The following is a 16,219-nucleotide window of genomic DNA, read 5'->3' on the forward strand; positions in this document are numbered from 1 at the left end:
AGTAATAATCAGTGTAATCTGAAGCAAGGAAGATTTAGGTTAGATATCAGGCAAATCTTTGTAAATAAGGATAGTTAAGTACGGGAATAGGTTATCAAGGGACATTGTGGAAACCCCATCATTGTAGGTTTTTAAGAACAGGTTAGAAAAACAACTGTCAGGGATGGTCCAGGTATACCTAATCGAGCCTCAGCATGGGGGAAGAAGGGTGTAGGGGGGATGGATTAGATGAACTCTTGAGGTCCCTTCCAGCCCTACATTTTTATGCATCTATGATTTTGTAATAAGATATGGCCCATGCCCTGAAGACCATAAATAGACAAAATGAACATTATTCTATTAATAGAAATCCCCTCCCCACCTGTAAATCCCATTCTCCCCATATAGATGATTTAAATTAATCATATTTTTTTAAAAGCTAGAAGGTGAACACTGTATTAACCCCCCCCCATATATTGTTTTCTTTTAATTTGCCTACATAAGTGAGGCCTAAAACTCAACTCGATGCCATTTCTCCACCTGCCTATAATGCAATAACTTTTGAAGACCACCTCCAATCAATTCCACAATTTCAGGGAACATTCTAGGCATCAATGGGGAAAGCCTGATTGATTCTGGTGATACTGAGAAAACCAGAAAAGCCTGATTCCACACAGTGTTCCTCTGTGTTTCCAGGCAGAGGCACCTCAGCTAGTCACTTCCCTCTATTTCATTTGCATACTTCAATCCCATTTGTTGAATGGAAGCAGCAACTAAAACTGCAGATCAGGATTGAGGTGATATGAGAGATTGCGGGGGGTGCGGGGTGCGCATGGTTTCAGAACTGTATTAACAGGGGCTACTTCAGCTCAGGAGTCATATTGGCCGAGTAAGAGTGAGGCTGGAGATCAGCTCTGTGGCTCCCTCCACACTATGCGTGGCTCAGGCAATATCATTTCTCTCTGCAGCACCAAACTGGCACTGTCAAGGGAAGAGATGACCATAGCAGGCAGTAGGGTTAGGGTTACTGGAAGGAGTGAGTGATGACTGGCTTTGTTACCTCTGATGTCATACTACTGCTCAGGCTCCTCTCCATGCAGCACTAAATGGGCAGTGTCAAGAGGAAGTTGTTGACTTGAAATGGTAAAGCAAAGAGAAGATGGTTTAACAATAATATTTAAGTTTGGTGGCAGTGTCCTGTAAAACTCCTACAGGTTCACTCACCTGTCAGCTCAGCCTACATAAGCAACAAAGCGCACAACCATCTGGTGCACTTCAGCTGAATTCTAACAATGCAATTGTACACTTTTTTTGGCCAAGTAAAGAGAGGCTCTACACTAAACTCAATGGCATTTCTCTCTAATGCAATACCTTCAGAAAACCACATCTGGTCAACTCCAGAATTACAGGGAATGTTCTAGGTATCCATGGGCAGAACTCTACTGATTTTGGTAAAAATCAGAAAAGCTTGATTTCCACTAAAATCATGCCTACAGAGTGCTCATTGGGTCACTCAGAATACAGGGTTGAGGCAGTGATCTCACACAGGCCTGTGGGTATGATAGTTTTCTGCAGTAGAATTTAAGTGGATAATAAGACTGGTTAGCTTTACTACCACTAAGCCTAATTACACATAACATAGAAATTTCCATTTTGTGCTAACAGTCTTTTCCATGATTAATTACAGCATTTTTGAGATTATAAATCTTGCCCCATCCTTCATACTAAGCCAAACATTATTATGTGGTCTTGTGGTAATAGCTGGCTTTCCAATATTGTTAGAGGTGATCCACAAAGGGAAAATAATTGTTTGTGCTCTTTTTTGCTTCTTTATAAAGAACTGAACTTTATTCCTGTTTTTCAGGAATATCAAGTTTCATCTTCCCTGATTCTACTGGAAGACAAGATAACAAGAGTGGGAGTTTTCAGACCTAAATTGAAGAGGTGGGAAGCCTGAATTGAAGAGGTGGGAACCACAAAGATTTTCTGCCAAATATATAAGCAGGAGCTGGAGTCAAATAAACACTGACAATCAAGCAAAAAACAACCCAGTTTTATATAGTCAGATTAAAAATTCCTACCCTATCCTTTCCACTGCTCAGATTAAGTCTCTTATGATGTCATAACTGTACTACTTTTCCAGTTGTTCAAGAGTCCTGTAGCAAAAACAGGTTAGTTGAGATCTGACATTTCTAATGTAAAACCAAACCAGAAAAAAATAGTTTAAAAAAAAAAAAAAACAGGCCTTTTTTACACATCATGAAGACGGGGAGAGGCAAAACTGATTCCCCTCATTTGTAAGTCACTTAACAGAACTGTCTTTCCAACATTGAATGTGAAAAATAATGAGAGAAAAGAAAAGGGAAACTATCTTGTATAAGAACTTATGTTAGATCATTTGAATATTCATTAAATATTAGGGTCATATACAATAAAGAATTAAATGAAGTGAGTAAAGTTTTTTGTTACTGATAAGAACAGTTTGATGTAAAATTACTACATGGCACGAAAACTACAGTACAACTACATGCACCGTAGCGTAAGAAACACAATGCTGATATTCCCCAAGTCCCATTTTAATGAATTCAATATAATAGTTACATTAAATAAAAAAGTTAAGATTATTTTTTTCACAACTTACTAAAAGCATTTCTATTCTCTGTGGACCATATGCACTACCACTGAAGCAAGCTTTTATACGCATAAAAATTATGCATTTTTATATAGTTTTCTTTTATTCACTATTGCTAATTACTAGTTAAAAGACATTTAGATATCATCTCTGTACTTGCCATCCAGACATACCCCCCTTTGAACCTTAGGTGGTCTCTTTAGTTTATATTAATGAGCACGTCTTTAACTTCTAAAATACTTTGTTACAATATGTTCCGGTAGAGTAATTTTTTCATTCAAAGGAGCATTGCAAGTCATCCAACAAGAAGCCAAAATCAGGTGATGTCAACAAGATTTACTATCTGACTCATCTGTCACACTCAAATGCCTCCATAACTTGGGGACAGTAAAAAACAAAAGATAGAGTGTTTGTCATTTTACACCAGGGGTCGGCAACGTTCGGCACGCAGGTCGCCAGGGTAAGCACCCTAACGGGCAGGGCCAGTTTATTTACCTGCTGACGCGGCGGGTTCGGCCGATCGCGGCCCCCACTGGCCGCGGTTCGCCGTCCCGGGCCAATGGGAGCGGCATGAAGCGGCGCGGGCCGAGGGATGTGCTGGTCACGGCTTCCCGCCGCCCCCATTGGCCCGGGACGGCAAACCGCGGCCAGTGGGGGCCGCAATTGGCTGAACCTGTCATGTCAGCAGGTAAATAAACTGGCCTGGCCCGGCCCGCTAGGGTGTTTACCCTGGCGAGCCGCATGCCGAACGTTGCCGACCCCTGTTTTACACCATCAGAAAAGTAGGAAACTCTCAGAACAGTAGGAATATTCTAGTATCTTCAAACCTGAGGTTCATTTCTAATACTTAATAGGAAAATTATTTTCCTATCATGATATAATATATTGAAATGGGAGTAGATCAAAACGCGCTAGTAAACTGTTAATGCCGGGCAGCAGGATTCAAATGGATAATTAGTGCACTGCAAGCCAGTGCAGGATAGATTTTCACTCCAGATTGCTGTGGACTAACTAAACAACGAGGAGTCCAGTGGCATGTTAAAGACTAACAAATTTATTGGGGCGTAAGTTTTCGTGGGTAAAAAATCCACTTCTTCAGCCCAGACCAAGGTGTGACATCCAGAGTGCCTTTTCCTGCTACCCCAGATCAACCTCACAGAGGACTTGGAGCGAGATTTTTCCCCCGCAGGAGGTGCTGGCAAGGCTGACAAGGACCAAAAACACAGTGCCCTGGAAAAGCCACCTGCTGAAGAAGCGAGACCCCGGCTGCTTGGTGCTCACCGTCTTCAACAAATGCAATCAGTTCAGCGGCATCCCCCGCTCCTGGAAAAAATCCATGCCTGTGCTCGTCCACAAAAAAGGCGAATGAGATGACCCATCTCCCTCTGCTCCACCATCTACAAGCTGTATGCCAGCTCCCTCGCAGCAAGGATCACAGACTGGTCAGCATGCAGGGGCGCCGTCAGCTCAGTGCAGAAGGGCTTCATGTCCTGCGACGGATGTTACTGAAGAAGTGGGTTTTTTACCCACAAAAGCTTATGCCCAAATAAATCTGTTAGTCTTTAAGGTGCCACCGGACTCCTCCTTGTTTTTGTGGATACAGAGTAACATGGCTACACCTCTGATACTGTGGACTAATTGTTCGTGTAGACAAGCCCAAACACTAAATTATATGAAGATCCGGGTGGATAAAAATCAATGATTTAAAAAAATTGATTTTTTTTATTTAAATCTGATTTTTTTTGATAAAATGCTTTTTGACGAAAAAACAATTTAAATATAGTTTTAATTAAGCTATAATGTCTCATCCCGGAATAGGGAGTATAAATTCTAATTTTATAGTATGAGAATAAATTCATGGAATGTTTAAGAAAAGTTTTGTAAATGAGTTCCAATAGTTAGGGACCCAATCTTATGGGGTTCCAAGGGCTTCTGTATAGATTATTTAGGTTAATCTTTCTATCTACCCAGTGGGACTCGGTGATCAGTCTAGAAGATACCATCAGAGATGCTTAGTTTTGCGGTTCTCAAACTGGATTTGTGTCTCCAGAGAGAACATGCTTGTTAACAGCAAAAATGTTTTTAAATAAATAATATACAGAGGTGAAAAATAACAGACCTCAACCTATTGTCCCTCTTCAAAAAGTCAATCCCTTACCTCTCTCTAAAAGTGCAAAGTTTCAAAAAGTTCATAAATAGAAGATTGCTGGGGGCAGAATAGATCTGGACAAGGAGAAGAAGTCTGGAGAAAAAATGTGAGAAGGGAGGGATAGGCAGTAGAAACAAAAGTGAAACTATTTGAGCAGCATATTCCAGAAGTCTTGAGGTCTTTCTGAGCATAGCCTTCATTGATTTGAGATCTACCATTCCATTCTCTTACTAGAAAGGGAAAACCTATAATGGCAGCAGGCCATAAAAGAGCCCCAGTTTGGGAATATTTTAACAAAGTTCCTCTACCTGTGGGTAAGACAGGCATGCATGCAAAATACAAACAGTGCAACAAAGAAATGCAAGGCCTGGTTGCCCGAATGAATCATCATCATGAGAAGTGTTCCTTCTTAGGAAGAAGCTGCACTGAAGATGATGAAAGGAACATGTCTGAACATGCAGGATCTTCAGGTTGGTAAACTTTTTTATTTCATACTTCTTTCTTAAGGACTGTCTGTCTTCCTTCTGGACTACTCTTGAATTCTCATGTTTGAGCAAAAAATATAGTTGTCACTCTATGGTACTATCATTTTAGATGCAGTTGTGATAAAAAATAAATAGCTGAAATAGATCTTCCTTTTACAATTTCACCTTTAAAGTAGTACTAAGTGTCAATGAATGCAATGAATAATACTAAATGAGCACTATGGTAATAATAATTAAATAACTGCATTGACTTATTTTGTTTAGGAGAATCCATCCTCAATATACAGGATTCTGAAGACTATCCACCTTCAAGATCACCATTATTTTCTACAGTTTCAGAGTTATCTGCCAATGATAGTATTTCAGTCACATAGTGTATGTCCCATAGCCACAGTATATCACTGTAGCAAAAAGGAAAGGAAAAAAAAATCTCCATCATCCAGAAACAACCATTGATAAATTTGTGATAAGAACCAGCAGATTAAAAAAAGTTAATTGATGAAAAAAAAAATGCCCAGTTTGTTTATGCAACAAACTCTCCTTTCCGTATGATTGAGAACCCACACTTCATTAACATGGTTCAGTCATTAAGACCAGGATACACTCCACCCAACAGAGCAGATGTCGCAGGCAAATTGCTGGATAAAATGTATGAAAGAGAAATTGAGCAGTGTGCAAAAAGGTATAGAGGGTAAAATTGTTAACCTGAGTCTTGATGGGTGGAGCAATGTCCACAATGATCCTGTTGTATGTGCTTATATGACAACAGAAGAAGGGAATGTCTTCCTTACAGAAGCAATTGATACATCAGGAAATGCACACACAGCAGAATACTTACAAAAAGTAGCAGTAAAAGCTATAACAAACTGGGGGGAGAGGAGGGTGATTCAAATATCTAGTATGCAGCTTGGTCACAGACAATGCTGCAAATATATCCAAGATGAGAAAAAATTATTTAGAAGAGAGTGCCAAGCTAATAACATACGGTTGCAGTGCTCATTTGATGCACCTCCTAGCCAACGACTTCAGTGTTCCAGAAATAAAGGCTAAAGTTGTTGAAATTGCAAAATACTTCCATAACAACCACTTTGCAGCAGCTGCTCTGAAAAAAATGGGAGGAACCAAGTTAACTCTCCCACAAGATGTGCGATGGAATTCAGTAGTGGATTGTTCTGATAAAGAACTGGCCTAATCTGATGACAGTTTGTGAACAAAATCGTGAAAAAATAGATGGCACTGTCACAGCCAAAGTTCTCAACATTGGGCTTAAGAGAAATGTTGAACACATGTGGAGTACCCTTGAACAAAATGCAGGGAAATAGCTGTTTTACTGCTGATGCTGTTGAAATTTGGAAGGAACTGAGTGAGATTTTAAAAAGAGAAATATGCAATGACAGAGTTAAATTACAAGCATTAAAAAAAACGAATGGGACAAGCACTATCTCCAGCTCATTTTCTTGCAAATATTCTCAATGCTTGGTACCAGGGTCAAACTTTAACTCCTGAAGAAGAGGAGTTGGCCATGACATGGACATCCAGCAATCATCCCTCCATAATGCCAACTATAATAAACTTCAGAGCTAAGAGTGAACCATTCAAGAGATATATGTTTGCTGATGATGTTTTAAAGAAAGTCTCACCAGTGAACTGGTGGAAGTCACTTAAGCACTTGGATTCAGAGACTGTTGAAGTGATAATCTCACTTTTAACAGCAGTAGCTTCTTCTGCCGGTGTAGAAAGAATATTTTCTGCCTTTGGACTAATTCATTCCAAATTGAGAAATCGTTTGGGACCTGAAAAAGCAGGAAAGCTTGTTTTTCTTTTCCAGGTTATGTACAAATAGGAAAATGAAGGTGAAAATGATTGAATTAGCTACAGAAGCCAATATTTTAAGTTTCTCACGTTGACCTGGCTGACATAGTCTATTTAATTATTTTTTAATATTTCATTTAACTATTTTAGTTAAAACAATTTTAACAAAAATAAACCTGATTTTAAAAAAAATTGAATGTTTAACTAAATTCAAAAATTCATATGCTTGTTTTATTAAAATGTTTGTTGTTGAAATAAAAAAATCCAGAATACATAATGATGTTGTTCTAGTTAAATAAAACAATTTAAATGTCTGTCTGATGATGTTCTCCTCCTAATACAGCATGGCAAGAAAATCCTCCAAATATTAATGATTAACTTGTTGAATTGGAGATATTTATGAAGTCATTGGAAGATGAACTATCTGCTTCAATTACCTTTGGTAAATGAAATAACCAAACAATCATTCATTTTCTGATATAGCTGTAAAACTAATCTGAAAAGTTTTCAAAATAAATCACTTAAAAAATGTATAGTGTGTACCTTCTAAAAATGAAACCTACATCTATCTCTGAGTTGTGAAGTATGTATTAAGGTTGTATATGTATTAAGGTTAACAAGAAAGCACTTCTATGTAGAAATCCATGATTAAATCGAGTCTTCCTGACTAGTGATTTAAATCAAATCCACCCTGATGAAGATCAACATTCAATACATTTTAACGCCATTATCAGAATACATTAGCCACACTCGGAAAGATACTACTGTATCATGTAGCTGGTGTCTACACTGCTGCTACTTTTGTTTAGAATGACCTAAGCGTCTTCATGTATCCATAGTAACTCTCAGCCTACAGGGACAAGTGTCAGGAAACACAAAGATATTAATGTAATCTGATCAATATAAATAAGCATTTATTTTCTAAAAGAAAACAGCTATACTGAGCAACAAGCAGGAACTAGAAGAGTCAGATTTTCTTTCAACTATATTTAAAGAGTAATTATTTTCATATACTGAACTGAGATTTCATAGTGGCATAAAATTGTGACTTTTTCCCTGCTCACTCCAATAAAAATAATAAAAAGTTTTTCAGTAAAAACACATTTCTTATGAAAAAAAACCTGTCGTTACCAAATGTAGAGAGTTTGAAATACTCACTCCATGTTTTTATAAACAAGACACTCTGAGGTGTTTGTAATTAAAAACTGAAATCTAAGGTGTTTCAAATATTGCCCTACAAGCAACTTCCATTTAATTTAAATTTTGAATTGAATTTTTAAGTCTCATTTTCTAATTTTACACAAGAATATTTTAATTTTGCAAGACAAGAACTAACAGGCTTCAGAGGCCATACTTGTTAATCAGTAGGAAAATCCTTGTTTGTTATTTAAATCCTTTACTTGGCAGCAAAATATCCTTTAGTCAAATTAAAACGGGTTATTTTTATAGTATTGTGCATGTGTGTGTGTGTGTGTGTGTGTGTGTGTGTGTGTGTGTGTGTGTGTGTGTGTGTGTGTGTGTGCACGCGCGGTTTGACTTCATTTTACTACTGCTCCTGGAAATTCTACTGCTAACACACATTTTTCCCCTCAACCAAAAAGATTATAGCTCTGCAGGGATGTATTTACATCCATCTTAACACACATCAGCATTTATCACAGATTGGGCCTCCGATTGTCACCACTTCATTCTCCTTGATCAATATTTAATCACTGCACAGTTATATAGAAGAGAATGAAAAATTTCATCTCAAGGTAACATGACTTTAATATGAAAAGCCATTAATTTACATTTCTGTGATGCAGTAACTGTTTTTTTTATTTTAAATCACCAAATTAAAAAATATAAAATAGAAATTAAAGTTACTTTTATAGATGCAGTAAGCATAAGGCACTGAAGCTTATTGAGTGTCTCAAAACATCTCGTCTGAGTAGTCCCATTTATTTCAATGGGATTACTCATATAAGGGTCTGAAAACTCAAGCTGCTACTTTGTACTTTAGAAACCTTATAAATTCTTACGGAGGGCTTAATTATCATATAGCAAAATGTTTGGCTCAAATTTGGGTCTCCGCTAGGTAGCCTGCACTGGATATGAAAGGGATAGTTTGTTTTTCCCATCTATATTTTCCTTGTTTTTGCAAGGGAGAAAGAAAATTTCAAGTACTTTTCCCAAACAAGGACATTCAGAAGATCCTGCAGCTGAGAAGTAAACATTTCCGTTTTTCTTCATTCTAGGATTTCACTGAGAAGTTAGATTTAAGATGAGGGGGAGGAGGGGGAAATCAATACTACTGATGGAGATCCTGACATAACTAGTGGTCCCTGCAATCTCAGCTGACAAACATTAAACGATTCCATTGTAACAGACTATTCTTCTAACAATGTGGTATTCTGACTGTCTGCTTACTTTTAACATTTTAACAAGGGCTGAAAAGTACCACATGGGAAGTTCATTATTTTATTAAACTGAAGGGGAAAAAAGTTGTTATATTTTATATGCACGTACTTTCTCTCTCACACATACACATAAGACAATGGCTCAGGAGGAGAACAATTTAAAATGTGTAGTCCAGAGGAAACAAAATGTATTGCCTTGTGTTCTATTAAGAAAAAAATTATTAAAAAAAAAACCAACAACAAACCCTTCTGTTGTGAATACCACTGTTGCACCAGTGTTTGCATCAGTCATGTTAGCAATGCTGGAAATTTTTTGTAAAATCACCTTAGACATGACTGATAGACTAACAGTCTATATGGGGCTTCCCTCAATGTCAAAGTTTGCACTAGAAAATTGTGTATCCATTTTCCAGCAATGGTAGAGCTGCACTAGAGACCGCAATGACAATCATTAGTGTTCACAGGGCTTAGGAGGAAAAATGAAAATAAAAGTCTCTAGTGTAAATAAGGCCAATGAGTAAAATATATCTCATGGATAGCTGACATGCAGCACGTATCATATCTCAGGAGAAACTCCAACTGATGCCATTATGGCCCACCCCACAAATATACTACTCTTGGGGGAAATTCTACACCAATGTGTATGTGTAGAATTCATGTCCCCTGCAGATTTTTTTTCTCTGCAGAATAGAGAGTCTGCTGGAGAGGCACTGAAGTCACATCTTTCACCCACCAGGGACTGCTGTGGTGCCAAGGAGAGGGCAGCCAGCCAGAGAGGCTGCATTCTTCACAGCAGGGCCAGGTGAGGAGGTACCAGATGGTCAGACTGGGGCACGTGGGGCTGCTGGGGGAAGGGGGGGGGGCACAGACTGAAGTTCAGAAGGGCTAGTGCAGAAGACAGACTGGGATGCAGGCTCAGGAGCTAGTGCAGTGACAGCATCGAGCCAGGGGCTGAATGGGAGGCTAGAGGTCAGCCAGGATCTGGATGGGGGAGGCTCCCCAACTTCCTAACCATCTCCCTCTCCCCCTGAAAAAAACAACTCTGTTCCATATTTCTCCCACCCACACCTAACAATCCTCCAGGTTCACTCCTAGCTCCTCCATTACCCCTGACTTCCCCCAAGCATTTGCACTGCTTCGGAGGGGTAAGGAAATACGTTTCTGTATTGTAGTTTAAATGAATTATGCAAAGTTCTGTATTAAATATGCCTAGTAAGAATCTATTTATAAAATACACATTTCATGATTATTTTTTTTTGGTCTTTGTTACAGACATACTTGCTGACAGATATTTTGAAATAAATTACTAAAATAATTGAAACTGGTATGATTATATTGTTACTTTGACAAATAAAATACGCAGTACTTTAAAATATTGTGTGCAGAATTTTTCATTTTTTTGGTGCAGAATTCCCCCAAGAGTAATATATGAAATAAACTGTGGAACAGTATTGTACTGCATTTGCAAACAAGAGCTTTCTTAGTAGATGTTATTTATATTATAGCATTATTATGGGCCAATCAACATTGATACATTCATTCCAGATTTAGGCCCCTATTGCAGTAGCTCTCAAATTTGCTGAGCCTGGAACCCTCCCACTCCTTTATCAATATTTCCCAAAATTTTAGGGCCTCGATCAAATATTTTTATTCATTCTAATCAAGGTGGAGTTCTTTATTTGATTCAGTCTAACCAACCCCCTTCCTACAGCAGTCTTAATTACTGTAAGTAGCATACTTACAGAGGAAGTCCTTAAAAGCAGCTAAAGTACAGAATAAGATGACTTACACCCAAGCTCATCTGAAAAGAATCCTTTCCTTGAGTAATAAGGTCCACTCATCCATTGTACTGCATATTTCGTCTTGCTTGCAGAACCAGAGCTGTCAGTCACTGGCAATCCCTAAGAATTCCCTGCCCCATTAGTGTTAACTCCAGGTGCAAAAACTTCCAGGATAATTCCATCCTTCTTTCCCAAATAAGAAACTGTGTTAACTAAACTTTGGGGGGGGGAAACTAACAAGTTTTTCCTATTGCACAGCATGGGGATAATTTTCCCTAACAAAATAAATCTGAATTTTTGGATGTCAAGATCCATCTCTGACTCTGCATTACCCCTTTGTTTCCAGGGTGGCTGGATCTGTGGACCTTATTATTTGAAGAAAGGAAGTTTTCAGGTAAGTTTCAACACATTTTTCTATGTCTCATTATATTGAGGTCCACAGGGTTGTTACACTGAGATTTTCACAGAAGTGTGCTTCCAGGGTGGGAAGTAGGATAATCCTTTAAATATGGATATCCAAAACAAGGTGAGTTATATATCCTCTGTGTTCCCCTTATTAGAGTACGACAGCAGGAAGATGATTTCTGCAGGGAATTGGCTGAAGACTAATGTGGTGAATTGATGGCCACATGGACCTCCTAACTTCTCTCAACATAGGGCACCATAGCACTTGCCCAGTGTATCTAAAGATATCTGAGAGATGGAAGAGCGTTTCAAGACTCCTGTGATTAAAAAATTAAGTTTACTAGGCAATGAAAGCTATGACGCCTGTGAGGATGACCTGTGTGAATAAAAAGTATAATAGTGGGCCTCAGAGAAAGCTCTGAACTTCAAAATCTCACCTGACAGGAAATAGCAGTTATTGGGAAGACTACTTTAATGGACTGGAAGTATGACACTTTCAGAACTACTCCAATTGAATGCTTACAGGTAGATCCAGAATGAGGTTCCAAAGTTGTGTTCTGAACTTGTGGGACTGAATCATGGGAGTTGCCATAAGGAAGCATTTAATATCAGAATTTGTAGACAATTTAAGTTTCCTGAATAGGCGGAGAACATGATAGTGCTGAGATGACCTTCTAGCCTGGACACCTATAATTCAGCCCTCTGGGAGAAACACAAGACTTGTAACATGGTAGATAAACCATAGACTTTGCATCAGCTGCTAGAACCAAGTTCTGTTAGTTGGCTTCTTTCTAGGGTCCACAAGTTTTGAACTTGTCTGGGGTGCAGAATGTCTTTACCTCATGGACAAGCTCTGCTGTAGCAAAGGCAGTGGGAGGTTGAATACTAGGTTCATCGGTCTTGAGAACCATAGTCTCTTTATCCAGAATAGTTTGAACATTATCATTGCTGCTCTCTCCTTCCTGTCTTTGTATAGTCCGGGGGAGCAGTGGAAAGTTCTCTCAGACACAGGATCCATATAGGCCATATGAGGCTGCATTTCCCTGGAAGCCTCAGCCTGGAATATCAGTAGGAAAGCCTTGTGAGGCCTATTCCCTGGGGGGCAGACAACTGGACCTGAAAGCCCATACAGCTCTTTCTGCTGTTGGCAGTGTCCAAAGCCCCTCATTTCATGGCCTGAGGCAAAGCAGAGAGAGGAGGAAGCTGAGCTCTGTAATCAAGGGCATGCTGGGGGCTCCAAGGACTGGCTACTAAGCCTGCCAATTTGTCTGACTCTTGATCCACTGGGTTCTGGAACAGTTGGGGCAGCGGCATAAACTCTCAAGTATTGCTCTGGGGAGCTGTGGGGTTTGCAGTGGCCTCAGCATTTCTACACCTTTTGCCAGCTTTTCCAATCCTACTCACCTCTTTTTCTGCCCTTTCTGCATTGGAGGCAGACTGAGGCAACCCCACCCATGCAGGACTTCCAAGACAGTGTCTGCATCTTGCCTATCACAGCCAGCCTCTCCAGTCCTGTCTGGTTCTTATCCTATCTAGTGGTGGGCAGTGGTGCTGGAACAGTTTTTGTAGTGGGGGTGCATCTCAGCACCCCCTCTTGCCCCAGTCCATGCCCCTCACCACCCCCTAGAGCTGGGGCTGGGAGCAGGCTGTGGAGGTGGGTTTGGGGGGTGGAGAGACATGGAGATGGGTAAGGAAGAGGAGGCTGGGGCGGGGCCAGCAGCCCGGCAGGACCCCTGGTGCCAATAGCAGAGGCGCCGGTGCCCTGGCAACTCGTTGGGACCCCGAGCCGGCAGCCAGGACCCCACATGCAGGGCCAACGGCCAGGCAGGACCCCTGGGGCCGGTAGCAGATCCCCCAGTGCCCCGCAGCCAAGCAGGATCTAGGGCTAGCAGTGGATCCCTCGGGCAGCAGCGAGGCGAGGAGCTGGGACCCCCTGCAGCAGGGATATGGGGCCAGCAACCGGGACTTTGGGCAGCAGAAGTGTAGGACTGGTGGCTGGGACACCAGGTGTAAAACCTGGGGGTGCTGCAGCACCACCCAAACCTCTATTTCCTGCGCCTATAGTGGTGCGTGGGCTGACGGAGGGAAAACCGCCATCTGCCCACAGAGATGGCCAAGATACATAATAAGTAAGAGGCTGGAGCTGGAGACAGCCTTTTCCTTATGCTTTTGGCTTCCATGACCTACCTCTTTCCCTGAAGCCTGCATGGGCATCGGCTACAGCCACATCTTTTAATGTCATATGGAAAAACTCTCAACAAAAATACTATTGCAATTTTTTCTGGTAATTAGAAGAGAGAGAAACTGAGAAATAAAGACATCTGTCCGGCTCAGAAAACTAACACATAAATTTGATTTTTTACTTTGTTTCTAACCAAACCTTGAAAATAATCACTAAACAAGCATTGCTCTTTATTTTTTCTAACTAGCAGAAATAGATCACCAGAAGCATCAGTTACTGAATTTAAATCAGTTTTGTAGTAACAAGAGAAAAATAAAATCATTGTTTTTGCTTTGCATTTGTCATTCTAACCTATACCATATATGTTAAGCTTTTCAGAGTTTTACTAATACCATTTTTAAAATAACCTATCTGAGGAACTGTCTGCCTGCCCTGAATTCTGTTGCTGTGGCAGCAATGAGTGACTTGATTCGGAGTCGATGACCGTCCTATGATATAATTCTGGAGTGTTGAAGCGGGCAGGGCCTTCTTCACTTGCTTTCCTTCTGGACATATGCCAGACCAGCTGTGTACCATCCTTCTGGTTGAGGCGCTCTCTCTCTCTCTCTTTTTTTTTTTTTTTTTTTTAAGTATTTGGTGGGAGGCTGTTGTTTCTTGTTTAATACAGTTGGAGGGAGATTATGAATTTATGTTTTGGCCCTGTTTAGTATCTTCTCTCTAACTCCACTAGGGCCGTATTCCTTTTTGTCTGTAATATTTATTGTATTATATACACCGAGGACTTTGGGCAATATTTATTATTGACAATCTTTGTTAGCAGCAAACTCATTTGCCCTGGTCATGTGATTTTATCTGGTATGGACCGAGCCTGGAATTTGGAAAGTTCATTCCTCAAATCAGAAGATGTTTTATGCTACCTTGAATAAACAGACCTCTCTTTTTATACTTTTCAATACTACCCTCAGTTTACAAGATATCTTTTATACGATATCTTAGATTCTATATTCTAATTTTCTATAATGCCAGGTGTTATATTTCCCATACTATTTTGCTGAAAGGCAGAACAATAATATTTCGTTTTCATACCAAATGTTTCCCTTCAACACTAAAAATAATGGATATATGCAGCATGTGTCAGTTATGAGTATTAAAATTCCTAACTCTTTCATTTATTGTATCTGACTTTCAAGTGCCAGATGTATAATTATCATAATCTCAAGTGTATATTTTTGATTCCTACTGCTGTCCCAACAAAAGATTCAAGCTTTCACTTAAATGTAAGCAAGTAAGAAACATTGAAGTCCCGTCCCCTCCCAAGATACTAGACTACAAAACATCTTGGTTCCAAAAATTACAACAAAGAAAGTATATTTTTGAAGTAGGCTTTTCCCTGACACAAAATAAACAGAGTCTGCTTCGGGGAAATGAACTGTTAGATTTGTTCTTAGAATACATTTTACTATTTTCTTTTTTAGAATACAAGATTTTAGTATGCTGCTAATTTCTATACCAAATACAAATACTTGAACTCAGTTACTTTCCTTCCAATCATTTCAACTATAAGAGTAGCAGTTTCCCTACCTCAAACAAGCATATTAAAAAGACTTTTATTGTTAGCTGAACTCACAAACTCTATCAATTCATTTTAACTATCTCAACATACTGTATGAAATATTCACTTACCCAACGATTATGAAGTGCAGCCAACTTATTTGTATCCATAATATATGTGTTGAGTACTCATATGCAGAAACAGCCATTTATCAAAACTTTTTGCTATCCCACATACACTTTCATTAATGAAAGCCTCTGTAGTGGCAACAAAACTTTGAGCTGAACTGAATAACTAGAGTGATCTTGCTGAACTACTTTCAGAAAAAACATCCTTTGGATCTATGGAATTCGAAATGGTCTTCAAGAAACTTTACATTGCATATTAGAGTGTTTTCTTAGCTAAATGACAATGCACTTTTTGGTCAAATCATTAATATATTGCCAGCCTCATCTAACCTTTGAGCTGGGTGGAAAGTGGCCAAAGTACACTGTCACTTTACCACATTATGCTGCGAATGAATCAATGATGTATCAGCCATTACATCACATCACATCAGTTATTACAACCAATTACATCTGCAAAATAAGCCATGCAAAGCAACCAATCTATTGTTTGGTTAAAGACAATATTTTCTCAGGCTAATGAAAATATGCATTTTTGCTGTCAACTAAGACAGAAAACAAATATTGACTATGCTTTGTGAAGCTCTCTTGCCAAAATAATCATTTTCACTGCTCAAAACTGCTCATTAAATCAATTTTTGAGACGTTAAATGATTAAATTAATTAATTAAACAAAATGATAGACCCTATAAAAGTGATCAGATGGAGGGAGACGGTC

General features: G+C 39.3%; 1 protein-coding gene across 3 annotated transcripts in view; it reads right to left on the reverse strand.

The window, feature by feature from the left end:
* SCHIP1 (schwannomin interacting protein 1) overlaps positions 1-16,219 on the reverse strand; it is a 108,715-nt gene that overhangs the window by 78,643 nt on the left and 13,853 nt on the right. The window contains exon 1 of one of the 3 annotated variants that reach the window (XM_042853698.2): positions 15,508-15,786. The exons of the other annotated variants lie outside the window; for them this stretch is intronic. Coding sequence (XP_042709632.1) covers positions 15,508-15,546 — 39 coding nt within the window. The 5' untranslated portion in view covers positions 15,547-15,786. Of the gene's footprint in view, positions 1-15,507; positions 15,787-16,219 lie in introns of those variants that run through there. 3 annotated transcript variants of the gene reach the window in all.

The sequence above is a fragment of the Chrysemys picta genome, chromosome 9 (genome assembly GCF_011386835.1).
Source record: "Chrysemys picta bellii isolate R12L10 chromosome 9, ASM1138683v2, whole genome shotgun sequence".
Taxonomy (NCBI): Eukaryota; Metazoa; Chordata; order Testudines; family Emydidae; genus Chrysemys; species Chrysemys picta.